General features: G+C 46.5%; 1 protein-coding gene across 1 annotated transcript in view; it reads right to left on the reverse strand.

The window, feature by feature from the left end:
• Positions 1-22432, reverse strand: part of LOC138760339 (thrombospondin-2-like) — an 83748-nt gene that overhangs the window by 13543 nt on the left and 47773 nt on the right. Inside the window, exons 11-17 of the mRNA XM_069930792.1 lie at positions 20181-20308; positions 19943-20095; positions 18501-18719; positions 15517-15624; positions 7428-7587; positions 1358-1476; positions 162-396 (exon numbers count right to left, since the gene is read on the reverse strand). Coding sequence (XP_069786893.1) covers positions 162-396; positions 1358-1476; positions 7428-7587; positions 15517-15624; positions 18501-18719; positions 19943-20095; positions 20181-20308 — 1122 coding nt within the window. The remainder of the gene's footprint in view (positions 1-161; positions 397-1357; positions 1477-7427; positions 7588-15516; positions 15625-18500; positions 18720-19942; positions 20096-20180; positions 20309-22432) is intronic.

The following is a 22432-nucleotide window of genomic DNA, read 5'->3' on the forward strand; positions in this document are numbered from 1 at the left end:
TGTCTGCACTCCATCACACCTTCTTGACCCCTTGTCCCAATTCCCCCAAAACACATGGAGTATTTGGCAGATGAGTGCAGTGTTTAACTTATCACTCGGCTCAGAACATTCCAAAGCCCTTCTCCGAGACTGCGACGGGACCCTCCCACGAGTGCACTCACTGTCATCGTCAACCTGGTCAGGGTTGGGGACAAGGCGGCAATTGTCCCTCTCATCAGGGACCCCGTCATTGTCATCGTCGGGGTCGCAGGCGTCCCCCAATCCGTCCTTGTCGTGGTCGGCCTGGTTGGAGTTGGCAATGTATGGGCAGTTGTCCAGGTTGTTCTGGTGGCCATCCTCATCGATGTCCTGGTTGTCATCACACTGGTCGCCCACCAGGTCTGAGTCAGAGTCCTCCTGCAGGACAAGGAAGCACCACAAGCTGAACCTCCATCACCCAGAGAATAGGACTGGCATTCTGAGGCTTCACTGCCTGTGAGTTAACAAAGAGAAGCTGGAGGGACTCGGGCAGTCAGGCTGCACCCATGGATAGATGTGGTCGGTCAATGCTTCAGGTCAGGCTCCTTTACTGAAGATATATTGCCCATTAATTAACTGGACGAGTCACTATTGGAAACTGGAAGGTACATGGCAAGATCCAATGTACAACAGATTATTGGGAGGACTTTTATCGAGAAGATTTTTCAAGATGGTTATCAGGAACATTGACGAAGGAAAGGCTGTGGATGCTGTCCACATGGACTTTAGTAAGATCTTTGACAAGTTTCCATACATGAGGTTAGTCAGGAAGGTTCAGGCATTCGGTTTTCAAGGTGAGGTAGTAAACTGGATTTAGCATTGGCTATAAGGGAGAAGCCAGGTAGTAGATGACTGCTTCTCAGACTGGCCAGTGGTGTGCCTCAGGGATCAGTGCTGGTACCATAATTGTTTGTCACCCACATCAATGATCTGGATGATTATGTAGTAAGTGGGATCAGCAAGTTTTCAGATGACACAAAGATTGGAGGTGTAGAGCGGAGTGAGGAAGGCTTTGAAACCTTACAGAGGGATCTGAACCAGCTCAAAAAATGGGCTGAAAAATGGTAAATGGCATTCAATGCAGACAAGTGTGAGGTGTTGCACTTTGGAAGGACAAACCACTTGCTCGTGGGCTGGAAGGGCCAGTAACCATGCTGTATGTCTAAATTTAAAATGTAAACATTTAAATTTAAATAGAAAACAACATGCTGGAGAAACTCAGGAGGTTATGCAGAGGAAGTAAAGGGCGACCGACGTTTCGGGCCTGGGCCTTTAGTCAGTATGTGCCTGACGATAACACAACCATTCTGGGTAGAGCAACAGAAGACATCATTGTTACCTGGTCAGGGTTATGCATGAGTGGACAGTTGTCACACATGTCTCCCACCCCATCTTGGTCCGTGTCCCTCTGGTCAGTGTTGTAAACATATGGACAGTTGTCGCCGTCATTCAGGATGCCTATGGATAGGAGAATAAGATTTTTACAGAACAAGGATTACAAATTAGTTGAAAATAAAGATTAAATCAACAGGTTTTATTTTAACTTTTGAGCTAGATTGGATCATTGCTTTCCTATTTCTATTCGCCAATACTCACCTACACTATGCAAATATATCTGAAAGGAGTTGTCACCTGAACCAATTTTGCAGTGATGGGAAAGGTTCAGAACAATATGGGCAGAGAGGATCAATGGAGTCTCCCTCTCCCCCCACCCCACCATCGACGTGATCTATCAGGATCATTGTCTGAAGAGGGTGCACAAAATCATTGCGGACCCCTTCCTCCCTTCGTACAGCATCTTCTAGCTGCTCCCATTGGGGAAGAGATACAGGAGGATCAGAGCCAGGCTGAGGAACAGCTCTTTCCCCCGGGCAGTGAGAATGTGGATGGCCAAAGGAACAGCTCACATTAACCATCCGAGACTCTCATATTTATGAACCAATATTTATTTGTTTTTATACACGAATACATGTCCTGCAAATGTATTGTTTGTCTGTATGTGTATTATGTCTGGTTGTGTCTCTGTGTATTTTGCACCAAGGACTGGAGAACGCTGCACTCTTCTTGTACCTCACGCCAGACTGCAAGCCCATCAGGTTGTACAATCAGATGACAATGACCTTGATTTGACTTGAATGTGGGCAAATGGGTCTGCTTGGTCAGCATGGACAAGCTGAGCTGAAGGGCCTCATGCTGTAGAACTCCATGGCTGGCTATCCATTCCAAGACTGAATTGTTCCTTGTCAGGTATATCTGGGTGGTGATACTGTGGTGCTGTGGGGAATGCAGCACACTATAGGGGGTTTGATGAGAACATCGGACCACGCTGAGTGCAATGTGATCCAGACGCCACTGGCTGCACTCCCTCCCTCTCCCTGCATGGTGCATTTCTGGCAGGCCATTTGGCCCATCTGCTCCTTACTTCACATATCAGTACATCCTATCTTACCCATGAACTAACCTTTCCTTTAAATGGCCTTCACCCCCAACTGTGGGACCACATTCCACATTCTAACCACTCTCAGAATGACAAATTTTCCTGAACTGCTTGAATGGATTGAAATTATATTCTCGTCTTAACATAAAAAGACCTCAGGAAATGCCTGTCAACGGAGGGTTGAAGACTGAAATGTTAACTCTGTGTCTATCTCCAAGCATGCTGCCTGATATGCGGAGTATTTCCACTAATTTCTGTTTCTATTTAAAAAAAACAGCTTTAGTAATGTGGTGGTACACCACCGGCCTACTGCAGGAGGCAACTTCTGTACCTGCAGGAGTATGGGGGACAGGACAACACCTGGCTGGCTGTCAATCAGCCGATCTGAATGGATCAAGCCCCACCCGGTCGGGAGTCAATCATCCTCCGGGATATAAGCCTGAGCCGGCCCTCCAAAGGCTCATTCAGAGCTTACAGCAGTGCAGCCCTGCTCTGTGGATGTCTTTGTCGATTAAAGCCTGTTGTACAGTCTCTTCGGTTTTGTGTATTTGCTTCTGTCTAACAGCACGCCACAATTTAATCGGCAAAGACATTTTTCCAAGGCTGCTATGGAAAGACTCCTGAGTGCCGGGAGCCTCGAAATCGACCCACACAACCCGGAAACCCAAATACGCTTCAAGATCTGGAGGCACATGGTTGAAGCAATCATCGAGGAGCACACAGACGGCATTTGGGACTCCGATCGAAAGAAGCTCGTCTTACTCCGATCCAAGCTGGGTCCTCATGCCTTCCAAACAACCAAAGGCTGCTCCAAGTACAAAGAGGCAATGGACACTCTCGAGACCTTGTACAAACCCCCAGGAATGCGGTCTTAGCAAGGTACCTCCTGAATACGCAACCCCAGCAACCCAGGGAGACGGCTGAGTCTTACCTGGGACGCCTGCGTGAGTTGGCCCAACCGTGTCTGGCTGAACCCGGGGTAAATGAACAGGAGGTCAAGAGACTGATCTGGGACGCCTTCGTCTGATGGCTATGCTCAAGGGCCATCCGGCAGAAGCTGCTGGAAGAAAATATCTATCCCCTGGCCAAGACAGTGGAAGTAGTCCAAACCCTAGAAGCTGCAGCCCTGCACACAGAAGTCTTCGATTCCAGGCTCCCCCAGGCCTCCTCGTGGTCGCCTCACACTGCTGCTGTGGCCTTAGACCAAGCTGAGGAAGGAAACATTGCTGCGGTGGGTGCCCAGCGCCCCTGTAAGTATTGTGGGTCCCGGTGTGGGTCAGATCGTAGATCGTGACAAAACTGCCCGGCTAGGAACCAATACTACTCCCGATGTGGCAAGAAAGGCCACTTTGCTAAAGTGTGCCTTTGAAAGCCAGCTGGCAGCTCAGTGGCCCTCTACGACCTCCCCACCTCCCCTGTGGACCCTATCATATGCGTGCACCGGGCGATGCCACTGCCTCCGCTACCACTTCCGGCATCCCTGACCCCACCGGTACAACCCCCAGCTTCTCTGGCAACGATCGCCGCGTGTGTCCCTCACACCCGGACCAGCCCCCACCCTCGCCAGCGCTGCCCGCCGAAGACTACAGTGACATCACTTCAGGCTTACAGCGTGACATCACTTCTGCAGACCACAATGATGTTACTTCCCCTGGCGCGACGAACGCAGCCGGGGAAGGAGGCCAGTCATGCCTTGGCCTCCCATATGGTGCTGCCAGCTTGGGCCAGGCAGAGGCCGACACCAGGGCCCTCTGACGACAACGTGGTCAACATGGGCAATGACCAGGCCGCCGTACCGATGCTCCCCACACCTCCGGATGCCATTAATTGCTGCACACTGCACCCCACGACCGATGACGATGTGGTCAACATGGGCGATGACCAGGCCGCCCTACCAATGCTCCCCACGCCTCCAGACACCATTAATCGCCGCCCACCGCACCCCACGACCTCGGAGGGCACCACCAGTCGATACCCACCTTGCACGCTGCCTGCAGAGGACACCCACAACCATGACTCCCCTCCACAGCTGGAGAACAACAATTCGGACCCCGAGATGGTCCTAGCAACCACCACTCTGACTAGGAATATTCCCCACGACCTCGGGCGGTCCATGATGGATGTGAAAATCAACGGGCAGGTAACAAAGTTCCTGTTCGACAGTGGCAGCACTGAGAGTTTCATTTACCTGAGCATGGCTCACTCCCTTAAGCTGAAAATCAACCCCACCACCTTCTCTATTGCTCTCGCTGCTAAGGACCAGACTGTTGGTACCCTCGGGCACTGCTCAACCGATGTAACTGTGGGGGGGGGGGGGGGGGGGAGGACATACACGGGGTTCAGGCTCCTGGTAATCCCCAAACTCTGTGCCACCGTCCTCCTGGGCCTAGATTTCTAGTGCCACCTGCAGAGCGTCACCCTTGCCTTCACGCTACACAGCGCACCAACCTACCAGCCCTGGCCAACCTGTGGCCTCTCCACATTATTGATCACCCCCCACCCTGCACTCTCCTCACACTTCACGCCAGACTGCAAACTAATCACCACCAGAAGTAGGCGTTATTGCGCCAAAGACAGAGATTTTATCAAGGCAGAGGTGCAGTGGCTTCTGGCAGAAGGTGTCATAGAGCCCAGCAACAGCCCTTGGAGAGTCCAAGTCCTGGTGGTCAAAAGGGGAAGTAAACTGGGGATAGTCGTGGATTACAGCCAGACCATAAACCAGTACACCAACTAGATGCCTACCCTCTGCTGAGGATAGCCGACATGGTCAATGAGAGAGCCCGCTACTGGGTTTTCTCCATAATTGATCTGAAGTCGGCCTATCACCAAATCCCCATCCACCCGCGGGATAAACCCTACACCACCTTCGAGGTGGACGGGCGCCTGTACCAGTTCCACTGAGTTCCCTTTGGGATCACGAATGGAGTCTCCATCTTCCAATGGAAGATGGACTGTATGGTAGACCGGCACAAGCCTGGATAATGTTACCATCTGCAGCAGGACCACGATGCCAACCTGGAGAAATTCCTCCAGATGGCTGAGGATCTGAACCTCACTTACAACAAGGAGAATTGTGTGTTCAGCACCACCCACCTCACCATCCTGGGGTACATCGTGGCTCATGGGGTCATCGGCCCAGATCCAGAGCAGATGTGCCCATTAATGGAGCTACCCCTCATCCCCACACTAAAGACACTCTGCAGATGCCTTGGCTTATTCTCCTACTATTCGCAGTGGGTTTCCCGCTTCTCGGACAAGTCCGCCCACTGACCCAGGCTACAACTTTTCCCCTCCCACCCGAGGCACAGGCAGCTTTCACGCGTATCAGGCAGGACATCGCAGATGCCACGATGCAGGCCGTGGATGAGGACTCCCCTTTCCAGGTGGAGAGCAATGCCTCTGATGTAGCCCTTGCCGCTACTCTCAACCAAGGTCCTTCTTCTCCAGAACCCTCCATGGCTCCGAGATAGGGCATTCCACTATTGAAAAGGAGGCCCAGGCGATTGTGGAAGTGGTCCGCCACTGTTGTCATTACTGGGCGGCAGGAGATTCACCCTCCTCACCGACCAACAGGCCGAGGCGTTCATGTTCAACACCGCTCACAAGAGCAAGATCAAGAATGACAAGATCTTGCGCTGGAGAGTCGAGCTGGCAACCTAGAGCTACGACATCCAGTACCATCTGGGGAAGTTTAACGACTTCCCCAATGCCCTCTCCGGGACCTGCGCGTCTCTCCATGATGACAAATTGCAGGTAATGCATAAGTTCCTCTGCCACCTGGGAGTTACCCGGTTGTACTATTTTATTAAGTCCCAGAACCTTCCGCCCGCCTCAGGCTCATGTCATAAAGAGCACTCGGCCCTTTGAGCACCTTGGCATGGATTTCAAGGGGCCCCTGCCTTCCATGAACCAAACTGTTTACTTCCTCACGGTAGTGGACAAGTATTCCCGTTTCCCGTTCTCTATCCCTTGCCTGGACACTTCCACAGCCACCATCATCAGGGCCCTGATGCAGATCTTTACCATGTTTGGCTACCCTGCATTTATCCACAGCGACAGGGGTCTAGTTTTATGAGTGAGGAACTGTGCCAGTACTTGACTGCAAGGGGCATCGCGATTAGTCACACGACTAGTTACAATCCGAGAGGCAATGGGCAAGTTGAAAGCAAAAACGGGGTGATCTGGAAGGCAGTCCTCCTGGCCCTCAAGTCAAAAGGGTGGTCTGTAGAATACTGGGAGGACTCCCTGCCTGAAGCGCTCCACGCCATTAGGTCACTCCTGTGCAAGGCTACCAACGAAACCCCTCATGAATGCCTGTTTTCATTCCCCAGAAAATCGGCGACTGGAATGTCCCTCCCAGCATGGCTTGCGTCCCCGGGACCAGTGCTCCTGTGTAAACACATAAGGGCACGCAAGGCTGAACCCCTGGTCAAGCAGGTTTCCCTCCTACACGCTATCCACAGCAGGACCCTGTTTTAAGTCTGCTCTTGAGAAAGGGTCCTGACCCAAAATGTTGACTGATTATTTCTGTTCATGGATGCTGCCCGACTGCTGCGTCCCTCCTGCTTCTCATTGTTTGCTCAAGGTTCCAGCATCTGCAGTTTCAGGGGGTGACAATGTTATTTCTGTCCCAGCAACCCAGATTCAAATCCGGTTCTGCCTGTAAGTAGCTTGTACATTCTTCCCATGTCAGGGTACTCCGGCTTCCTCCCATCCTTCAAAATATTGGTGTATTGCGTGCCATTGGGCGACATGGGCTAGTGGGCCAGAAGGGCCTGTTACTGTGCTATATGTCTAAATTTAAATTAAAGAAAAATTACAAGTGCCAAAAAGGCAAACACTCTGGGGCCCCTGAAAACAAACCAGATAGACAGGGAGAATGGGCTGATAGGATTGGTATATAGGATTCAGCATGGATTGATGGGCTGAATGGCCTCTTTTTGGTCAGGGTGATGTCTACTGTCACACTCACCATCCCCATCAATGTCAACCGAGCAGGCGTCGCCTTCTCCATCCCCGTCCGTGTCGATCTGTGCCGGGTTGTGGTCGTACGGGCAGTTGTCACATCTGTCTCCCACGTCGTCTTTATCATAGTCAAACTGCCGGGGATTGTAGAGCAGAGGGCAGTTGTCCTGGAAGAGAAGGCACCCCCATGTTACCCGTATCAGTGGGGACAACTGATGGCTACATGCAGCAGAACCTGGGGAAATCCTAATGGATTTCACCTTGACCTGTTTCCCCATAATCCTTTTAACCTCTCCAAGGCCTCATTATCTACCTTCCTTTTAAACACATCAGGTCCCCATTCCCACCTTCCCTTTAACTTACCAGGGCTTCATTACCTACCTCCCCTTTAAACCCACCAGACCCTCATTACTATCTTCCCTTTAAACTCACCGGGGCCTCAATTTCCACCTTCCCTTTAAATTCACTGGGTCCCCATTCCAACTTTTCCTTTAAACTCACCGGGTCCCCATTCCAACCTTCCCTTACCATGTCCCCATTCCAACCTTCCCTTTAAACTTTCCAGGACCTCATTCCAACCTTCCCTTTAAACTTACTCGGTCCCCATTCCAACTTTCCCTTTAAACTCACTGGGTCCCCATTCCAACTTTCCCTTTAAACTCACTGGGTTTCCAATCCCACCTTCCCTTCCTTTTTCAATCTTTTTATTGATTTTAGTATTAAACATAAAATAGACAATGCAAGGAGAGAATAAGGATGCATGATTGAAAAGATTACAATATACAACAATCAATAAATAATAAGTGACTTCATCTCCCCATACTCAATCAAAGAAAAAAAAATGAATACACTTTATGGTAAAACCCCCTACACTAATCTAAACTAAAACAAACAAAAACTGGGAAGCCTTGAATCAGCGTTCATCCAACATAAGAAGTCTGATCCTCACCCAAAAGAGAAACCTATTGGTATCAGGAAGGGACAATAAGTCAGAAGAACATTAGAAATTGTATCATATGAAAATATTGTATGAATGGGCGCCAAATTTCTTCAAATGTAGCTCTTCTAATTCTCTCTAAGTTCAAACAGACCGTGGTTTGAACTCTCGGAGGTGGAGTGTAAGAAGAATTGCTCTCCTAGCCATCAGGGTGGTAAAAGCAATCACTTGATAAGCAGAAGCCGGATAACGACCTGCATCTGTTCCTAAAACTCCAAAAAGAGCATTTAAGGGATTTGGTTGTAAATCAATTGAGGGAATTATTGAAAAAGGACCAAAGATATCTTTCCAAAACCGGACCAAAACATAGGGGTCAATGAAGCCACTTGCAAATTATACTTTTCACAGATTTGGGTTAAAATTAGGAAAATTACTGGCAAACTCGTCCTTAGACAAATGTCCTATGCTCTACCTTCAATTGAACAAGTGTGTGTCGAGCACACATTGATGAAGTATTAACTAGTTTAAGAATCTTTTCCTGCATCTCTGCAGGCACAGACTTCTGGACCTCCTGCTCCCATGCCCTTTTAAATTTATCCCTTGAGACTGGTCTCAATTTTAATAACATCATATATGATTGTTATTAAACCCCCTCTGAGAGGGGTTCAAACAAAAAGGAGCATCAACCATATCTGACTGATACTGCAGGGGAAAATTACATAATTATCTAATTTGAAAATATCTAAACAAATGCAAATTGGTCAGACGATATTTGTTTGAACGTTGTTCAAAGGGTATAAGATAACCTTCTGTGAACAAATCCCCCAAACATATGATAGCCTTAACCTTCCAAAAAGAAAAATCTCAGTCATTCACAAATGGATGAAAAAAAAGTTAGATAAAATAAAACCAGATCAAGTAAACATTTTTAAAATCAAAAAAACCTCTGGAACTGAAACCATATCCGTAATGTGTGCTTGGGTATTGGATTAATTATCAGTTTACTAACCTTGGTAAATGCAAAAGGAAGGGCAGCTCCCAATAGGGAAACTATCGAAAATTTCTCGCCCGATTTCAATTCCAGATTTACCCATAGCAGACCATATAACCATATAACAATTACAGTACGGAAACACGCCAGCCGGCCCCTCTAGTCCGCACCAATTTAAATGATCTCCTCCAGTCCCACTTCCCTGCACCCTCCCCATAACCCTCCAATCCCTTCACATCCATGCACCTATCCAACTTTTTCTTAAATGACAAAATTGGAGCAGGAGTAGGCCATTCGGCCCTTCGAGCCTGCTCCGCCATTCAACGAGATCATGGCTGATCTTAAAGTTCAGTACCCCGTCCCCGCCTTCTCTCCGTAATCTTTAATACCCTTATACTGAAGAAATAGATCTAATTCCCTCTTAAGTATATTTAATGAACCTGCCTCTACTGCCCTCTGTGGCAATGAATTCCACAGATTTACCACCCTCTGGGTAAAGAAATTCCTCCTCATCTCGGTCCTAAATGGTTTGCCTATTATCCTCAAACCATGGCCCCGGGTTCTGGATTTTCCCATCCTTGGAAACATCCCATCTGCATCCATTCTGTCCAGTCCTGCCAGAATTTTATAGGTCTCTATGAGATCTCCTCTCAATCTTCTAAACTCCAGCGAGTACAATCCCAATTTGCGCAATCTTTCCTCATAAGTCATTCCTGCCATTCCAGGTATCAGCCTGGTGAATCGCCTCTGCACTCCCTCCATTGCAAGAACATCCTTCCTTAGATAAGGTGACCAAAACTGCACACAATACTCCAGGTGGGGTCTCACCAAGACCCTGTACAGCTGCAGTAAGGTATCCTTGTTCCTAGACTCAAACCCTCTTGATATGAAGGCCAACATACCATTTGCCTTTTTAACCGCCTGCTGTACCTGCATGCTCGCCTTCAGAGACTGGTGTACAAGTACCCCTAGGTCTCTCTGCACTTCCCCATCTCTTAATCTATTGCCGTTCAAATAGTAATCTGCCCTCTGGTTTGTATTAACAAAGTGGATAACCTCACATTTATCCACATTGTAGTGCATTTGCCATGTATCTGCCCAGTCCCTCGATTTATCCAAATCACACTGGAGCTTCCTGACCCCCTCTTCCGTGCACACAACCGCTCCTAGCTTAGTGTCATCAGCAAATTTGGAGATATTCCATCCAATCCCCTCATCCAGATCATTAATGTAAATTGTGAACAGCTGGGGTCCCAGTTCAGATCCCTGTGGCACCCCACTGGTCACCGCCTGCCACTCAGAAAATGAGCCATTTATCCCAACTCTCTGTCTTCTACCTGCCAGCCAGTTCTCAATCCACATCAATACTTTGCCCCCAATCCCATGAGCCTTGATTTTGTAAGCCTGTCGTTTATGCGGGACCTTATCGAAGGCCTTTTGGAAGTCCAGGTACACCACATCCACTGAACTCATTCAATATCTCCCCAATCTCATTCAGCTCCACACACAGTTGTCCGCTCTGATTCTCTAAGGGATCAATTTTATCCTACATTCTCTTTTTGCAATATACATATTTTTTGAAGAGGTGACTAGGAATGTGGATGAGGGTAGCGCAGTGGATGTTGTCTATATGGACTTCAGTAAGGCCTTCGATAATGTACCACATGGAAGGTTAGTTAGGAAGGTGCAGTCTTTAGGTATAAATTTTAAGATAGTCAAATGGATTGAACATTGGCTGAAAGGGAGAGGCCAGAGAGTGGTAGTGGATAATTGTCTGTCAGGTTGGAGGCCGGTGACCAGTGGTGTGCCTCAAGGATCTGTATTGGGCCCATTGTTGTTCGTTATATACATTAATGATCTAGATGAGGGGGTGGTGAATTGGATTAGTAAATATGCAGACGATACTAAGATAGGTGGAATAGTGGATAATGAAGAAGGTTTTCAAGGATTGCAGAGGGATTTGGGCTGCTTAGAAAAATGGGCTGAAAAATGGCAGATGGAATTTAATGCTGATAAGTGTGAGGTGCTTCATTTTGGTAAGAAGAATCAGAATAGGACATATGTGGTAAATGGGAGAGCATTGAGGAATACAGAAGAGCAGAAAGATTTAGGAGCGACGGTACATCGTTCCCTGAAGGTAGAAACTCACGTGAATAGGGTGGTGAAGAAGGCTTTTAATATGCTGGCCTTTATCAATCATTGCATGGAATATAGGAGTTGGGAGGTGATGTTGAGATTGTATAAGACGTTGGTGCGGCCTCATTTGGAGTTCTGTGTGCAGTTCTGGTCGCCTAATTATAGGAAGGATATAAACAGAGTGGAGAGAGTGCAGAGAAGGTTTACCAGAATGTTACCTGGGTTTAAGCATCTAGAGTATAGGGAGAGAATGGACAGATTAGGTCTTTATTCTTTGGAGCGTAGAAGGTTGAGAGGGGATTTGATAGAAGTATTTAAGATTATGAAAGGGATAGACAGAGTGGATGTGGATAGACTATTTCCATTAAGAGGAGGAAAGATTAAAACAAGAGGACATGAGTTAAGAATTAAGGGGCAGAGGTTTAGAGGTAACATGAGGAGGAACTTCTTTACTCAGAGAGTGGTAGCCGTGCGGAATGATCTTCCGGGAGAAATAGTGGCGGCGGAGTCAATTGTATTATTTAAGAAAAGGTTGGACAGGTCTATGGATGAGAAGAAGATGGAGGGTTATGGGCATTGTGCAGGGAGGTGGGACTAGAAAGGGGTGTTTGGTTCGGTGCGGACTAGAAGGGCCTAATGGCCTGTTTCCGTGCTGTAATTGTTATGTTATGTTAAAAACCTTTTGGATTTACTTTCACCCTGTTCGCTATAGCCACCTCGTACCTTCTTTTTGCTATCCTAATTTCTTTCTTAAGGTTCTTTTTACAATCCACGTATTTTCCAAACATCTCATCTATTCCTTATTCCTTATATTTAATGTAGGCCTCCCTTTTAATTCGAACCAAATTTCTAATCTCCCTTGAAAACCACGGTTCTCTCAAACTTTTGGCTCTGCCTTTTATCTTAACAGGAACATAAAGATTCTGGACCCTCAAAATCTGACCTTTAAATGACCTCCAATTATCCTCTACCTTCTTCCCATAAAACAAATCACTCCAAACCACTCCCTGCAATTCTTTTCTCATCTCTTCAAATCTGACTTTCCCCCACTCAAAAACCTTAATCTTTGGACCAGACCTATCCGTTTCCATAATTATATTGAAACTAATGGTACCGGGATCACTGGATCTGAAATGCTCCCCAACACACACCTCAGTCACCTGCCCAACATTAGATCCAACACTGCCCCTTCTCTAGTGGGTACCTCAACGTATTGCTGCAAAAAACTATCCTGCACACATTTTACAAATTCTAATCCATCCAGCCCCTTCACAGAATGTGTTTCCTAATCTATATTAGGAAAATTAAAATCCCCCACTAACACAACCCTGTGCTTATTACAAATCTCAACTATTTCCTTACACATTTGCTCCTCTATTTCTCGCTCCCCACTAGGTGGTCTATAATACACCCCTATAATTGTAACTTCTCCTTTTGCATTTTTTAATTCCACCCATACCGCCTCCCAGGACGAGCCCTCCAATCTATCTTGCATCAGCTCTGCTGTAATATTTTCCCTGACAAGCAATGCTACACCACCCCCCCTTACCCCTCCAATTCTATCATATCTAAAGCAGCAAAATCTCAGAATATTTAGCTGCCAGTCACAATCTTCCTGCAACCATGTCACTAATCGCCACCATGTCATACTGCCAAGTGTCTATCCACACCTTCAGCTCGTCCCACCTTCTTTACAACAATCACAGCATTAAAGTAAATGCGTTTCAGAGATTTCCCATATCTTTCCCTCTGTTCGTCCCTGTCTTTACGGTCAACTATTATTTATTACCATCATCCCCCCTCCATTACTGCACTGATCATTTTCCTTCTCGATCACCTGCCTTTCCACCCCCAAACTTTATCTACAAACCTTCTCTATTTGTGGACAAACCTTCTCTTTGCCGTTCTCCTTTATATGGACCCCTTCCCCTAACTGTACTAGTTTAAAGCCCCCTTAGTAGCCCTAGCAAATGCCCCCACCAGAATTCTGGTCCCTCTGGGATTCTGATGCAACCCGTCCATTCAGTACAGGTCCCACCTCCCCCAAAAAGTGTCCCAGTGATCCGAGAACTTGAATCCCTGCCCCTTACTCCACCCCTTCAGCCACCTATTCATCCTCCACCTGATACTATTCCTGCCCTCACAATCACGTGGCACAGGAAGTAATCCTGAGATTACCCCTTTTGCCGTCCTTCTTTTTAGCTTCCTACCTAACTCCCTATATTCATTTTTTAGGACCACTTCACTCTTCCTCCCTAGGCCGTTGGTACCAGACGTTCAAGTTTATCAGAATAATCAATCCAGATATGATGTACTGAATATTAATGGCCTAATAGTAGAATCTAATCTCCCATCCTTTTTCAACTTCTGTAATTGAGCTTTATTTAGCCTAGCATTTTTATTCTGGCAAATATAGGAAGATATTCTGGAATCTATAATATCAAAATATGATTTTGCAATGAAAATTGGAATGGCTTGAAATAAATACAGAAATGTAGGTAAAATCGTCATCTTGATTGCATTAATACGACCTACTAGTGATAATGTGGACCATATAAAAAGGAATTGTTTCACATGATCAATCAAAAAGAAAATTCAACGTATAAATCTTTAAATTTTTTAAGGCATTTTAACACCTAGATAAGTAAAATGATCCCTAACAACCTTAAATGGCATATGCGCATAAATGGGTACCTGAATATTCAGGGGAAGTAATTCACTCCCGTGAAGGTTTAATTTCTAGCCAGAAAAAAACTAAATAGCGACAGCAAAGAAAACAAAGAAGAAACTGAAAGAAGGGTCTGAAACATAGAGCAACAAATCATTCCACAAATCAAGGTACTTTATGAATACTATCTCCCCTAGAACCTCGAAACGCAATTGCTAAAGGTTCCAAAGCTAAATCAAACAGTAAGGTGCTAAGAGAGCAGCCCTGTCTAATTCCATGCTGGAGCCTAAACAGGGAGGATCTTTGATTGTTAGTAACAACAGATGCAGACCCACCTTCCTTTTAAACACACGGGGTCCCCATTCCCACCTTCCCTTTAAACATACTGGTCTCCATTCCCACCTTCCCTTTAAACATACTGGTCCCCATTCCCACCTTCCCTTTAAAGATACTGGTCCCCATTCCCACCTTCCCTTTAAACATACTGGTCCCCATTCCCACCTTCCTTTTAAACGTACTGGTCTCCATTCCCACCTTCCTTTTAAACATACTGCTCTCCATTCCCACCTTCCCTTTAAACATACTGGTCCCCATTCCCACCTTCCTTTTAAACATACTGCTCTCCATTCCCACCTTCCCTTTAAACATACTGGTCCCCATTCCCACCTTCCTTTTAAACATACTGGTCTCCATTCCCACCTTCCTTTTAAACATACTGGTCCCCATTCCCACCTTCCCTTTAAAGATACTGGTCCCCATTCCCACCTTCCCTTTAAACATACTGGTCCCCATTCCCACCTTCCCTTTAAACATACTGGTCCCCATTCCCACCTTCCTTTTAAACATACTGGTCCCCATTCCCACCTTCCCTTTAAACATACTGATCTCCATTCCCACCTTCCCTTTAAACATACTGGTCCCCATTCCCACCTTCCCTTTAAACATACTGGTCCCCATTCCCACCTTCCCTTTAAACATACTGGTCCCCATTCCCACCTTCCCTTTAAACATATTGGTCCCCATTCCCACGTTCCCTTTAAACATACTGGTCCCCATTTCCACCTTCCCTTTAAACATACTGGTCCCCATTCCCCATACTTTGTTTAAAATCAGTGGAGCTATGTTTCCAGTGTCTCTTTAATCTCACCAGGACCCCATTTTCCATGTTCCTTTATAGTCAGCATATTCACTGGAAAATGTATTTATACTGTTAAATAAAGTGAATTAAATGTGTGCTTGGGTATTAACATCCAATAGTCTGGGAAATCTTTGAGTCCAGCACCAGCAATGAGGAGATTAGATTATCGACGGCTATTGTGCTATTGAGTGATGAGTGAATCCCACAGGAAGATTCCAGAACTCACTCGCTCGTCATTTCTCCCATCATTGTCATCATCTTTGTCGCAGGCGTCTCCCACTCCATCCCGGTCGAAGTCCTCTTGTCCGGAATTAGGCAGGTGAGGGCAGTTATCCTGGTGAAGGAACAACAGAATTACTGGTACGTTGTTGTAGGCATTGGGCGGTACCCAAGCACACTTACACCCCACATACGATTGCCCAGATCCTGCCACATTTGCCCTCCCCACTGTTGTACCAGTTACCCAGATCCTCTCCTTTCCTTCTCATACCTGCAGTGAGCAGAATATCCAGCCTTTGGGTTCTTGCGCTGTGAGGGTGGGAATGTACCACCCTGGTTCTACAGCTTGGAACCTAGTGCGGGAGGACGAGTTTAACAGTCGCAGGGATCACAAGATATAGGAATGGAATTAGGCCTATTGGCCCATTTTATCATGAGCTGATCCACCCCCACTCCATGGCCTTCTCCCTGTAACCCTTGGTGCCCTGACTAATCAAATCCATAGGAAGTAAAAGGTAACCAAAATTACGAGCCTGAGTCCTTCGTCAGTTCCTCCTCAGCTCCATCCTAAATCTACTCCCTTATATCTTAAGGCTTGTCGAGTCCTTCGTCAGTTCCTCCTCAGCTCCATCCTAAATCTACTCCCTTATATCTTGAGGCTATGTCCCCTTGTTCTAGTCCCACCTACCAGTGTAAACAACTTTTCTGCCTCCATCTTATCTATCTCTTCCGAAAGTTACACACTGACAGGTGCTGCACCGTTCAGATCAGGCAGGCCAATTGAGGGCAGTGGAACATGAGGCTGTAGTGACTTCCACACCCATCTCCTGCACATCCATCTAGGATTTGGTCCGGTTGTTACAGACAATTTCTCCCTGAAGAGTGAGATGCCGAGAATCCAAGAACCATCACTGTAACCTGGAATGGTTACAGTCTATCTTGTGTTCAAGATTCAATTTAATCTCTCGTACACAAGATACCCAAAAACTCTTTCCCTTGTTTACCTGGCAAAGGTAAAGAAAGAGTCACTAAGTAATCCAGCACCATTGTTAAAACAAGGAAAAGAAGTAAGAGAGTTCCATCAGAAGCATCTAGTGGCTGTGGACCTCACCGTCTGCTCCTGCATAACCACCTCTGTCACCGCATGGCTACCAATAACACAAGGCAGGCTTGGGTGTGCTTAGTGCAAGACTTAACTTACTGGTTGGGTATAATGGTCAGTGGGGAAGGGTGAGGAGGGGAGGGATCAAGACCTCAATGATGCATTGGTGGGGAAGGGGTATCCTATCTGCTGTTAGATGCACCTCTACTTCCTTCCCTTTCTTTGGATATAGAACTTCACAGCATAGTACAGATCCTTCAGCCTAAGATATTGTGCTAACCATAGAAACAAACTAAATGTTTTCCTACGTTACCCACCATAACCTTCTATTTTCCTTGCATCCATGTGCCAGTCTGAGTCTTTAGAATGTCCCTCATACCAGCCTCCACCACCACTTCTGGCAATGTGTTCCAGGCACCCTCTACTCTCTGAATAAAAAAATCTATCTCCCCAAAACCTAACTCCGTGCACCTTAAACAGATATCTTCTGGTATTTGCTATTGCTGTCCCAAGGGAAAGATGTTGGCTGTACACCTTATCTGTGTCTCATAATTATGCCCACCTCCATTAAGTCACCTCTGAACCTGGGTGGCTCCAAAGAGAAAAGCCGCAGCTTGGGGAGGGGGGAATGAAACTATGGTGGAGCATTGAGGGGAAACCTATAACTCAGGGCAAGTTATAAACAAAACATCCCTGTAGAGCGCATCGAAAGAACCAAAGACTTGTTGATCCAAACCAAGGTTTTTATTAACTAAAAGACTGGAGCATATCACAAGTAGGTCGGCCAGTCCAGAATGACCTGGTCTGGCTAGGAGCAATCCTTTAAGACCTGCCAGTAGGTGTGGCTATACTCTCAGCCAATCACAGTCATCCTACACTGCCATCTGTACATATACACATTGGTGATAGAATCTATACTATCACAATCCCCTAAGCGCAGCTTGCCCCAGGGGGCTCAGATAGACTTATGGAGGTCTCTCAGGACAGTGCTGAAGCAGGTCTTGTACACATTGATATGAGCTCCAGTATTGGGCACCATCGTGTCTACCTCATACCTCTGTGTACTGGCACATCACACCCAGGCAGTCTGGAAGTAACTGCAAACTGCAAAGTTTGTAAATGACACAACTTGAGTGCAGATCCTGCCAGACTTGGGCTTCCTGTCAAAATTCTACTGCTCAGTTAGGCCATGTTAGAGAATTTCTGGACCATAATCATTAACAGGAGGTTTAAACAAAGCGGGGAGGATTTTGAAATCTTGAGCTGCTACAGACTTCTGCTTTTCCTGATGCAAGTGGTGGGAGTCTGATTTCTGCCTGGAGGAAGCCTTGGGAGTTGACGGAGATCAGGATTGAGGTCAAAGCACTTCATTCAAATTAGGAACATATTTAAACCCATTCCTGCCCCGTGAAATCACAGAATGATTAGGGACTTTCCTATAATTTTTCAAGCGATGAAGTAAACATTTTTCATCAAATTACTTGCATATTATTTTAGTTTTATTAATGACCTTCTTTGGAATTCAACCAAATGTAGGAGATAGAGAGAAAGTAAGTGAGAGAGAGAGAGAGAGAGAGAGAGAGAGAGAGAGAGAGAGAGAGAGAGAGAGTTTGTGTGTTTGTGTCTGAGAGAGAGAGAGAGAGAGAGAGAGAGAGACACACACACACACACACTTCAGTGAACAAGCTTCACCATGAAGACTAGGAGAGTTCCAGGGGAGGTGCTTGGGGTCATTGTTAATCTGTCGCTGTAATTTGATCGACACAGCTTCTGATAGCTGTTGTAACAGGTGCAGTCCCCACTGTTGGAGATCGGTTCACCCCTCTGCCTTCCTGAGGTGCATTCCATGGGAGCCTTTCACCATCCTGTTCCCAACCTCCCCTCCTCACCTTCTTGCAGTGGTAGGTGGCATTGGCTGAGCATGACAGATGCTCATTGGGCCAACCGTCCAGGTCTGAGTCCTCTCCGCAAATGATGCCATCCCCGGCATATCCAATCTGACAGTTGCACTTATACATGGGCTCGCTGAAAATGCCCAGGTAGATGCACCTGGCGTACTTGTGGCAGTTGTGAGAGCCATCTTTACATGGATTGTGGGGTTCACACACCTGCAGGAAGAAACAGCAGAGGGTCACACCAAGAACAAGGGCTGCGTCACAGGGACACAACCCCCAGGAATTTCACAGGGACATGTCCACCAGACCTTTCACAGAGACATAACCCCCCCAGGAATTTCACAGTGATACGTCCACCAGACCTTTCACAGAGACATGACCCCCAAGGAATTTCACAGGGACATGTCCACCAGACCTTTCACAGAGACATGACCCTCCCAGGAATTTCACAGGGACATGTCCACCAGACCTTTCACAGAGACATGACCCCCAGGAATTTCACAGACACATGTCCACCAGACCTTTCACAGAGACACCATCCTCAGACCTTTCACAGAGACATAACCCCCCAGGAATTTCACAGGGTTAATTCCACCAGACCTTTCACAGAGACATGACCCCCAGGAATTTCACAGGGACATGTCCACCAGACCTTTCACAGGTTACCATCCCCCAACAAGGACATGTCCACCAGACCTTTCACAGGTTACCATCCCCCAGGTATTTCACAGGACAAGAGTAGGAAACAGCAGGATAAGGAGAACCATAGAACATCAAACAGGTACAAGCCATTTGGCCCTTGATGTCTATGCTGAACACGGTGCCAAATTAAACTAAATTTCTATTTAATTTTAATGATACTCAGCGATAGAAGGTCCTTCCAGCCCATGAAACCTGTGCTGCTCAATTACACCCCAATTAACCAACCAAGCCCAAGGGGTTGGCCTATGAGGAGAGATCGAGTCATCTGGGACTGTACTTGCAAGCATTTAGACGAATGAGAGGGGACCTTATAGAAACATATAACATTATGAAAGGCATAAATAAGATAGAGGGAGGTAAATTGTTTCATTGGTGGGGGAGACTAGAACTAGGGGACATAGCCTCAGGTTTCAGGGTGGTAGATTTAGGACGGAGATGAGGAGGATCTGCTTTTCCCAGAGAGTGGTAAATCTGTGGAATTTGCTGCCCAAGGAACCAGTGGGAGTGACCTCAGTAAATATATTTAAGTCAAGGTTGAATAGAATTTTACATAGTAATGGATTTAAGGGATATGGGGAAAAGGCAGATAGGTAGAGATGAACCGATCATCAGATCAGCCATGAATGGTGGAATGGTGGAGCAGGTTTGACGGGCCAGATGGCCGACTCCTGCTCCTATTTCTTATATTCTTACGTTCTAACACTAAACCGAAAGCTGACGTTAGGTGCTCTTACTTGCTTGTCCGTCTGGGCTGCTTCAACGCCAAGGCCAAAAGGTTGGTTGCCTCTGTAGCGTGAAGGGCAGGACAGGCAGTGGAATCCAGGCTCAGTGTTCACACATCTCTGGACACCATTCACTTGGTAACAGACGTCAGGGACTTCCTCACACTGAAAGCAAATAAAAGAGATCGGCAAAAGTCCACAGGGTGTCAGATCTGTACGGCTGGGCAGTGCCACTTTCGCTTTCCCATACCTCATTAATGTCCTTGCAGAATGTGCCGTTGCCTCGGTAACCGGCAGGACATGGGCCACACTCCCAGGATCCATCAGGGGAGCTGCTGCACTCCGACCCAGCGAAGCAAGGATTGGACAGGCACCCATCTAGCAAAAGATAGAGAAAGAGGCATCAGAAACAGGGCAGGGATGGGAATGAGCAGCGCAGATGATGCACAAACGTCCCACAAATCTAAAGGAGCTGTCTTAAGAAGGCAGCCAGCATCATAAAGGATCCCTGTCAACCTTGGTCACAATCTCTTCTCGCTGCTACCTTCAGGCAGAAAGTACAGAAACCTGAAGTCCAGCACCTCCAGGTTCAAGAACAGCTTTAATCTAACTGTTATCAGGCTCTTAAATTTCCCCATACTACCCTGACCTCAATCATACATGACACAAGGACCACCAAAAGATGTGTCTGCATTATTTAAACATCATCTCTTTCCTTGCATTAACTGTAAATATAGAATATTAAAGCATAGTACAGACCCTCAGCCCTCGATGTTGTGCTGACCTATATATACCTCCAAAAAAAAGGAGCCTTTCTTACCTTGTAACGCTCCATTTTTCTTTCATCCATGTGCCTGTCTCTAAAATGTCTCTTAAGTGCCCCTTCTTCTACTACCCCTGGCAAGGCATTCCAAGCACCCACAACACTTTGTGCTGTGACAGAGTATTTAGAGGTGGTTTGAGATGATTGTTAGAGCAGGTTGCACACAGACATTTTAAAACAGAATTTTTGCAGGACTTTGGCAGAGTGCTATTTGGCAAAAGGCAATAAAGTACCAATATATGGCAGCAGCTTGTCTGTAAGAGCATGCGATCTTTGCAGGAAGAGGAGAACAGCTTTGCCCTCAGAGAGGGAGGGAATGAGAGAGAGGAGACACAGAGGGACAAGCTGGCAAACTTTGGAAGACTGCCTGGTCAAAGGAGGACTGGCTGTCTGAAAGGAACTCTGTGGTGACCTGAAAGAGGATCATCTGGATAACACTGAAGGGGGAAAGTTTCATCACCAAGACTGATTAAAAAGGAATCAGGTGCGGATGTCCTGGAACAAAAGGAATCTCCCTCTTAAAACCAACAAGAACCCTCCTGAGTGGTAACCATTTGCCTGGTGAACTTTATTAATGCTAACTTCTGTGCACAGTACAAGAATTACCTGCAACCAGTGACATTGGACTGTGAACCAAAGAACTTTTCTACACTTATAAACACATTACACACACGTGCGCTTCGAATTAGAGGGGGTGTTAAGTAGGTTAAGTTGATAGTAATAAGTTAAAGTTTGATTCTGTTTTCATGTGCAAAGATAATTAAAAGCAACTTTTGTTTAAGTAACCCTTTGTCATGGTGCTTATGCATCGCTGCTGGGTTTTGGAGTCCTCTGGACTCCGTAACAGTGCAAAAAACTTACCCCTGATGTCTCCCCTAAACTTTCCTCCTTTTCCTTTGTACAGATGTCCTCTGTTGTTTGCTACTCTCCACCTGGGAAAAAGGTGCACCTTAACTCTGCCACTCAGAATCATGTAGACCTCAATTAAATCACCTCTAATCCTTCTTCGTTCCAGAGATAAATGCTAACCTTGCCTCGTAAGACTTATTTTCCAATCCATGCAACATCCTGGTAAATTTCTTCTGCACCCTCATCATAGCTTCCACACCCTTCCTTTCATCATGTGATCAGAACAGAACACAATACTGGTCTCACCAGAGATTTGTAGAGCTGCAACATGACCTCTCAATCCCATGACTAATGAAGCCCAGCATCCCATAGGTCTTCTGAACTATCCTATCAACCTGTTCGGCAACCTTGAGAGATCTATGGATTTGGACCCCCAAGGTCCCTCCGTTCCTCCTCACTGTTAAGTATCCAACCATTAACCCTGTACTCACCCTTCAGGTTGGACCTTCCAAAATGCAGCACCTCACATTTATATATATTTTTCAATCCTTTTTCTGTCATGGAGCATTATGGTAATTTATTTTATACTATTGTTGTTGGTGTAGCTAACATCCCTGCTTGACTGCAGCGAGTAAGAATTGCAGCACATCTACATATTGCATTTATCCATATCTCATCATTATCGTCAAATCCTTTTCTTTTCCTCCACCCACCTTCGGCGGACTGTCGTGAGGACCCAACAGTTCCGCAAGCAGAGATATCCTGCAGTTACACACTACAGCATTCCACTTCACTGGGCTTGGAGACAAGAGTGAGTCGGACCATGAGGA

Source organism: Narcine bancroftii, chromosome 4 (genome assembly GCF_036971445.1).
Source record: "Narcine bancroftii isolate sNarBan1 chromosome 4, sNarBan1.hap1, whole genome shotgun sequence".
Classification (NCBI taxonomy): domain Eukaryota; kingdom Metazoa; phylum Chordata; class Chondrichthyes; order Torpediniformes; family Narcinidae; genus Narcine; species Narcine bancroftii.